The sequence below is a fragment of the Rhagoletis pomonella genome, unplaced genomic scaffold (genome assembly GCF_013731165.1).
Source record: "Rhagoletis pomonella isolate Grant_MI unplaced genomic scaffold, Rhpom_1.0 Rhpom_scaffold_00010, whole genome shotgun sequence".
NCBI lineage: Eukaryota > Metazoa > Arthropoda > Insecta > Diptera > Tephritidae > Rhagoletis > Rhagoletis pomonella.
This window is the reverse complement of record NW_023458564.1, coordinates 18,499,410-18,507,740: the sequence shown is the minus strand read 5'-3', so window position 1 is coordinate 18,507,740 and position 8,331 is coordinate 18,499,410. Positions and strand designations below refer to the sequence as shown.

The 8,331-nt window shown below is 40.5% G+C and overlaps 2 protein-coding genes across 2 annotated transcripts in view; both read left to right on the top strand.

Annotated features, from left to right (window-relative positions):
- Positions 1–8,331, top strand: part of LOC118746523 (DNA N6-methyl adenine demethylase-like) — a 456,538-nt gene that overhangs the window by 272,604 nt on the left and 175,603 nt on the right. The gene's annotated exons all lie outside the window — the stretch shown is intronic.
- Positions 7,151–7,625, top strand: LOC118746107 (the record flags this gene model as incomplete). Its single annotated transcript, XM_036479886.1, is given in 1 exon segment — positions 7,151–7,625. A coding segment is annotated over 1 exon segment (259 nt), but the record flags the coding sequence as incomplete, so codon positions are not given.

Here is an 8,331-nt window from a genome sequence, read left to right as displayed (position 1 = left end):
ATGGACGGCACGCTGTGTTTAATGAGAAAAGTATAGATATCTGATACCGCAAGAGCTGAAATTTGGTAATACAATAGTTGACTAAATAAGTTAAACGAAAAAAATATCCAGCTTTATATTTAGTGAGGGAAAAGTGTCCAGCCGATGCAGTCAAAGATACGACGCGCCCGAGCGCATACCCGTGCGCAGCATCCTTCACTGCATTAGCTGGACACTTTTCCCCCACTAAATTTGAAGCTGGATGTTTTTTTCGTTTAAGTTATTAATTTAACTATTAGTTTACAAAATTTCAGCTTTTGTAGTATCAGTTTACTCAGCGCATATTTTTCACTTCTTTACGTGAAAAGCTGGAGCATAATCCCCCACTCTAAATTCGGCTGGACACGTTTTTTCATTTATTTATAACATAATAAACATATTAACAAAGTTTCAGCTTTTGCGGTATTAGTTTTTTTTTATTGTTATTTTACGTGTGTGGGAGGCTGCCGCAGCTACACCCCCCGGAAGTGCGCCAGCTGGTGGTCCATTCACTTACTAGTGATACCAAATAAAGCTTAGGACAAATTTTCAGCTTTTGTAAAATGACTAACCCTAAACTGTCGCTGGCTCCCGGACTATTAGCTTTATCATGTCTATTCTGCACGCTACCGAACATTAGAAACCGGAAAAGTTTAAAACGAAAAATCTACACATATGTATGTATATATAAATATATATATTAAACAATTTAGCTATGCATTTTTCTAAATGGGGCAATATCTTTTACCAGCTTATAAAATGGTATTGTACACGTATGGGATGATAGTTGAGATTAATAAATGCATTATTATACATATCTACTCCACGATGACTAATTTTTGTCTACTCTTCTTAGTTCCTAATCGCAGAATATTTTGCAATGTTCTGTATCATATTTATGTAATTTTTGTTTCATTCTTCATGTCTCTTCCGCAACGACTACGTGTTGTAAGTAAAGCTTCTTGTTTGAAAAAAAGTGCAAAGTGATAGCACGATTTCGATTTCGATAGTAGCTTATATTATAATCCATATTAGTTTACACCATAGCTTTTCAACAAAGCTAAAAATAAATATATTAACCTTAAGAAAGTAATCTGCGGCAGCTACATCTTGATCCCCCTTACTGAAAGTCAAAATTACACAGTGCGGTCTCCAAACATCTTTAAATTGCTTTAATTTTTAGATAGAAAAAAAAAATGCGAAACCAAAAGAACAAACAGTTATGAAATATAGAACAAAACGGCACTTAACCTCCATTATAATTTTATAATCAACCGAATTGCAACAATTTATCTCTTTCAACCGGAACCTTCATCCCACTCACCACCCTCTTAGCGTACTTTTACATTCACATCTATGTACTTGTACAAAAGCGCTTGTTTTTATATGGTATGTATGTATGTACATATTTGTGCGAGCTTGTGCAATATTTCAAGCATCCAAACTTTTGCATGCCATCCATCTATTTCTAAGTGATTTATGCAATGCAATTCATAAAACTTATTATATCTCAGCTGCTTGAACTTTTCTCTCAATTGCCGCTCCTCTACTGAGTTAGTCCGAAAATTCTTCAGCTCTCTTCTCACGTTATTCACTGGGACACTTGGCATTAAATATTGGTGTATGTATGTACTTACTTTCGTCTAAATATATGAGTATGGTGTTGAGTTTCTACTCAGTTTGCAATGCAACATTTTTTTTCCAGCTCAGGTCAGTTTTTCATTTGGAAACGCGCAACTGCCAATGCTATTCGCCAACTTAACCGCCCACACACAACCCATGTATGTATGTACTTAAACTGATATGTATGTGTGTGTATTAGAGTTTTCTTCTTAGGTACTGGTTTCTTCTTACAATACCACCCACTCCGAAGCCTGTTTTTTCTGTCCGGTATTACTTAAGTAGTTACAAATTTCAATCTCTTACATACATAGTTCTAGTAGTTTTTATTTTTTTGCCTTTCTAACTTTGAAAAACTGTCATAAATTTTATATGTTACATAGCTAAAAGTTTATTTTTTCGTGTATTTTACAATTTGCAATTTAGCATTTTTTTAATGGCTATTGCAAGAGACTTTTGTAAATAATTTTATTTCAGTTTCATATAAGTTCCTCATTTTGCGTTCAAACAAAAGTTTTCAAGTTAGCTACATCCTCGAGTTGTATGTATTTTTCACTCACACACTTTAGGTTCATAGAATTCTTTGGTGGAATAAGGTGGATGAGTTTAAATGTGGTTCTTCAAAGCAATATGTACATATATGTATATAAATAAAAGTTGACCTGGAAGACTTTTTTTTGTGAATTTGTTTCGTTTTTTCACTCAATAAGACTACGATTCCTATTCAAAAGACCAACATTTTCGTTATTTATTTTCCAAGTTGTTGTTGTTGTTGATGTAGCGGCTACCAAGCCCGCTCGGTCGGTTCATCCGTCAACGTTGTCGTCCGTTTCAGCTAAGGGAGTGTGCGACTTCAACAGGGTCTGTCCATAAGGACAGGGCCGTCAGCTGAGTGGGGTTCTCAGGGCATGTGAAGAGGTGCCGAGAGTCATGTGGCGACTCTCCACATGTCGGGCATTGGTTGGGCACAACCTCATTAATTCTGCTCAGGTATGAAATAAGCCTTCTACAATAGCCAGAGCGAAGTTAGGCTATTGTGGTGCGGGTCTCCCGAGGCAGACAAAGTTCTGTCCCGTCCACGTCCGGTAGTTGTGTGCCCAGAACGGCATTCACAGAGCGGAAGTCTACACAACTCGAGACTGATTCCCTGTGAATGCAGTTCAGGGCCTGTCAGTAGGCTCACGGGTCCAGAGTTTGTTTGATGAACCTCTGGACTTCGTCCGTCAGTTCGTAGTGATGCCTCCTGACGTGCCTTGGCGAGGGCTCTTCTGCAAGCAGCTGTTTGCTGGGATGACCACGGCTGTAGCTCCCCCAAGGAACTGATTGCAGAGCATTGTCTTATGCTCCTTTACTGGGAGCATCTAGGCCTCGACGTATAGGTGGTGTTGGGGCGTCATCAGGAAGCATTCGGTCGCTGTTCGTAGTGCCGTGTTTTGGCAGGTCTGTAGCTTCATCCACTGGGTCCTGCTAGTCCCAGGCGACCACACGGGCGCTGCATAGTTTAGAACCGGCCGGCCAATTGCCTTATATGTTACCAACAACGTTCTTCATCTTTACCCCAAGTGCTGCCGGCCAGCGACTTGAAGACATTGTTGCGGCTCTGTACTTTATTGGCATTTGCGGTTGTATGCGCTCAGAAGGAGGGCAGGCTGTCGAAAGTAACTCCGAGGATTTTCGGGTTATTCACCGTCGGTATTGTTACACCATCAACGTGAATACCCAATTGCAGTCTAACCTCCTTCGTCCAGGTGGCGATTAGGGTTGCCGAGGATTTCTGAGGTGATAGGGCAAGGCTCCTCGCAGTGAAAAAGCGGGAAATTTCGGCGAGATAACCATTTACTTTCGAGCAAAAGTCATCAATTCCATTCCCAGACGCCATGATCGAACAATCGTCAGCATAGGAGACAATATTGACACCTCTGGTGGTCGAGGAAGCTTAGATATGTAATAATTAAACAGTAGTGGGGATAGGGCACCACCCTGTGGTACCCCCTGTTTAATTTTACGTGGGTTGCTGGTTTTTTATCTGAAAATTACTGACGAATGTCGACTACTCAGGTAATTCACCGACCACCGTTTGAATCCCTGTGGGAGAGAGGAGGCCTCTATGTCTTCCAGCAGCGTTGAATGACTGACAGTACCGAACGCCTTGGACAGGTCCAACGCTACTAGAATAGTTCTCTTCCATATGTCTGAAATGACGAGAGTGGCCATAGACATGTTGAGGACCTCCGTTAGGTACGCTACTGTCTCAGGACCCAAATTTTTCAGCATCAACATGCATATTCCGTCGGGTCCAATGGCGTTGGGGGATTTCGCCTTCCCGATGACCACCCTTTCCTCACCGCTGGTGAAAACAAGAGGCGCACTGGGTTTTAGCATTTTGTACAGCCTTCTGGTCACTAGACGTTTGGCTTTATCCACCGGAGTATGCAGAATGAACTGACAGCTAAAATAGCTCGCACATCGCTCCGGGTCCGACGAAGCGGGGTCACCAAAGTCTATTTCAACCCTGTCGTCACGATTCGTCCGGTTGGTCAACGACCTCACGGTTGACCAAAGCTTACTCACACCAGAGGCGAAGTTGCAGGTCTTAAAAGCTCTTCCCATTTCTTCCGATAATGTACGTTCACAAGTTGCCGAGTCTCCGAATCGAGATCCCTGATACGGTGATTTCCGGGATCGGCCTGACGAAGGTTACCACGCTCATCGGCTAGAACAGCCGCTTCAGCAGGAAAGTTCGAACGTAGGTCATTAAGACATCCTTCTGGAATGAAGCGAGCTGCAGCAGCAGTGACAACCCTGCGGAATTTACGTTCACCTATGTGGACGTCGCTTGGTATGGATAGTGCAGTGAACGCGCTTTCAGTAACATTCGCGAAGCCTTTTCAGTCAGCTTTGGAAAAGTTGACATATATAGGTCCGGTGATCTCCATTATTTATTCCATTTTCATTGTAGGAGTTCTACCTGATGATGTGACAAAGATCATTAAATTATTTTTGTTATATAAATATAGCATGGTCGTGAGAAAAAGTGTTTATGAGAAAAAATAACATTTTTGTAGGGAAAAAGACTTTCTTAGTTAAAAAATAATATTTTCCATTGCAAAATGGGGTTTTGATTTACACTTAGAAAAATTATGGTATGAAAGTACTTAGGAAATATGGCTATTGTGAAATAAATTATATTAATAATGAATAACAGTTCGGAAAATTTTCGACATTATTGTTTTGTTTGTGGAAAATTTAACATAGCTGTTTGTTACATCTAGAATAACTTATACAATGAAACAGGCATAAATAACATATTACTCAGCCTTAAAAACAGTAAATATACTATTTTTCGATGAAAAACCATAAAAAATTGCAAAAATTGCATCACAGCGGCATCTTGTGTAAGTTTTAGGTAAAAATAAACATGAGAAATAAATTTCTCGACCCAAAAAACAGTAATATATCATAACTATTCAAAATAATTTAATTTGTTTATCGAATTTTACAAATTTTTTCCTGTATGCAGGGTCACCAACTTTAAATACGCTTAAAAATAAATCAGATTTATAGGCTAAAAATCCTTTCGGGATTTTGTTAGGGGGGGTGTAAGCTTTCATTTACTTAAGGTTTCATCAAATACGTAGAACCTTGCTGTACTGTTTTATCTCGAAAGCCCCCAAAGCCTTCTCATATTTGTTAGACATCATTCACGTTTCTGCGCCATATAAAAGGACGGGCATGATTTGTAGAGCGTGATTTTTGTTCGCCAAGAGAGGGCTCTGCTTCGCTTTATCTCCTGATATTATTGGTGTTACTTTGCTGGATCCTACGTAGACAAAGTCCTTCACTACTTCAAAGTTATGCCAACACTGACGTGCGTCCGAATTCGCTTATTTTCCTAAGCTGCGAAATGCTGTGCTGACATCGCTGGGTTTCAGGCCAACGATTTCGATATCATCCGCATACACCAGCAGCATAATTCTTTTACTTTATATGGTGCCGCTGCTGTTAAGATTGGCAGCTCTTATGACGCTTTCCAGAATCAGACTGAAAAAGTTGCACGGGAGTGAATCGCCTCGTCTAAAACCTTGTTTGGTCTCAAACGGCGCGGAGAGGTTTTTTTCAATTTGGACGGAGCCCAAAGTTGTGTCCGATGTCACTCTACATAGCCGTATTTGTTTTGCGGCGATCCCAAATTTAGACACGGCATCGTACAGGCAGCTTCTCTTCGTGCTGGCAAAAGCAGTTTTAAAGCGACAAAAATATGGTGTGCGTCGACTTGCCTATCAATGTCTTTTTCAGAATTTTGGGTTCATGCAAAATCTGGTCAATAGTGGACTTAGCAGGTCTGAACCAAACTTCAGTCAGTCCAATCAGTTGGTTCGTGGAGGGCTTCGGTCTTTCACACATTCGTCGACAGGACCTTGTATGCAATTTAAAAAAGGCTTATTCCGCGATAATTGGCGCAAACCTTGCGCCTTATTTCCTAATAGAATTTTCGAGCTGCATTCCTCATTCCACGTCTTTCGTTCTTTTGAATAAAACTCTCTACTCCTTCCTCATCTCCCGGTATCTTTCAACGTATTCTCTTCAGCAGCCAAACGGCGCTCTTCGTCATACCAGCTGCTCCTGCTTAGGTGACAGTATCCAACCACCTCTTCCGCAGAGATTTGGAGATGGATTCCCACAGGTAATTGATGTCCGGTCGATGAGATGAAGAGTTTCTTTTTTAAGCACTATTGATTTCTCGGCTGTCTTTTGTGACTGCAGCTTCTCGGCGTCGAGCCTTCGCCGTGTTTCCCGAGGCACGTTCTTTATTGCTCAGAGCCGCATGCGGACATTACTTGCAACGCAACAAGGTGGTCCGAGTCGATGTTGGCGCACATCAAAAACGCTCGAAGCAAATCTTCCATCTATTACAACATGATCTATTTGGTTCTTCGGTCTTTGATCAGGGGACATCAAAGTTACTTTGTGGATCAGCGCCCCTACACTTTCTGAGGTGTTGTCATATAGGCTGAATTTTCCGACTGTTGGATCAAAGGATGGCATTCATTACCCATACTGACATTTAAAGTCGCCGTCGAGGGACGCGCTACATGCTTCCTCTATGCGCTCGTAGAACTGCTCCTAATCTTGATCTTCCTTCTTCAGGACGTGCTGCATATTTGATACAGTCGTGTCAACTCCGTCGCATTTCCTATAATGTAGTAACGTCAGCAGTATATCTTGCGGGGGCATCCAACAATCATCCGAGGCCGTTTTGATCTGTTCATTGAAAGGCGTTTTTACGTGTCGGGTCCCAAGCATAGCGCATAACCATTACTGGTATGAGTAGCTTTTTAACCGGATACAAGTTTATATAGCGATTCGCTGACTGCAAACGCCCGCTTGCAGCCGCACCTCATGGCAACCAGACACTGCAGACTTCAGTGAGCCCTTAAACCAAATAAGTGGGCATCTCGCTCATGGATTGCGCACATTTCCCAGAGTGCGTGAACGAGGATGCAAGAGTCATTATTGAATATAGCCATCCAACTGTAACTGCATACCCAGACGAAGTGCTATTCCCCATTGCACTCCAGCTGTACCCGATTGCACTCCACACTGACATAAACTCGGACTTTTGCATAGCCTCATCAAACAAATTCAAAGGTGTTAAATCACAGGATCTTGGTGGTCAAGCGGCATCGCAGAACCTCGAAATTACTCGTGCTAAGAATTTCTCGCGGAACATAGCCATAACTGACCGCTTTGTATGGCATCAAAAATCTTAAATTTCAGGGCAAAAAAGGCATTACGGTGGCTCTTTCGTTATTCTCGAAGAGCTGTGGCCCGATGGCGCTGCCGGCTAACAATGCACCCATCAGTCACCTTTTGGGGACAAAATTGCCTCTCAGTAACATAGCTAACGAGCATGAAATTGGTTTCATCGCCGAAGAAGTTTTTCTTCCCAATGCGAGACATCATAGCCACTAAAAAATTCACACTTTTGGTAGAATAATTTTATAACTTTTCCTCTCCTAAAAAAATAAAATAGCGACTTGTAATTACATATTTATATTTGCATTATATTTATACTACATATTTACCGCAAATTTATCTCATAATACAGTTACAAAAATACACCCGCACATGCAAGCCTATAATCAGGAAAATAAATTATTTAGTTATGCGTATAATTCGGCAATTCAAAATTATGTAAGTATGTAGTTTCATAAAAAATATATTTCTCAGCGATCTCACCCATAATTTGAATAATTTTGTGCAATTTTCAAAAACTTTTTTATGCATGGTTGTGTGCATAATTATATAGTAAAGCAGGTTTCGGCATAACTAAATAATATACAATAGTTTTTGTTGTAATCATTGTTTAGGCAGCGAATTTCTTGCAAAAGCTAAAATACAACAAAGTAGAAATATAAATTTCACACTGAAATTACTTATAAAATGTTGCCGGGTTGAATTTATTTTGTATTTTTGGTTTATTTTTTCTTTGGCTTTCTTTCTTATTCGGTTGAACACAAAAATTAAAATAAACGAATAACAACTATGTAGTAGAAAATACTTAGAAAAAATGTAGCGAGCTAAGCGAAATCGCAGCTGCAGACAAAATCACAACAACAAATGACTATGCAACAACAACAGCAATGCTGCATTTTATACATAAATTAAAGCTAACTTCGTGCCGATCATTAT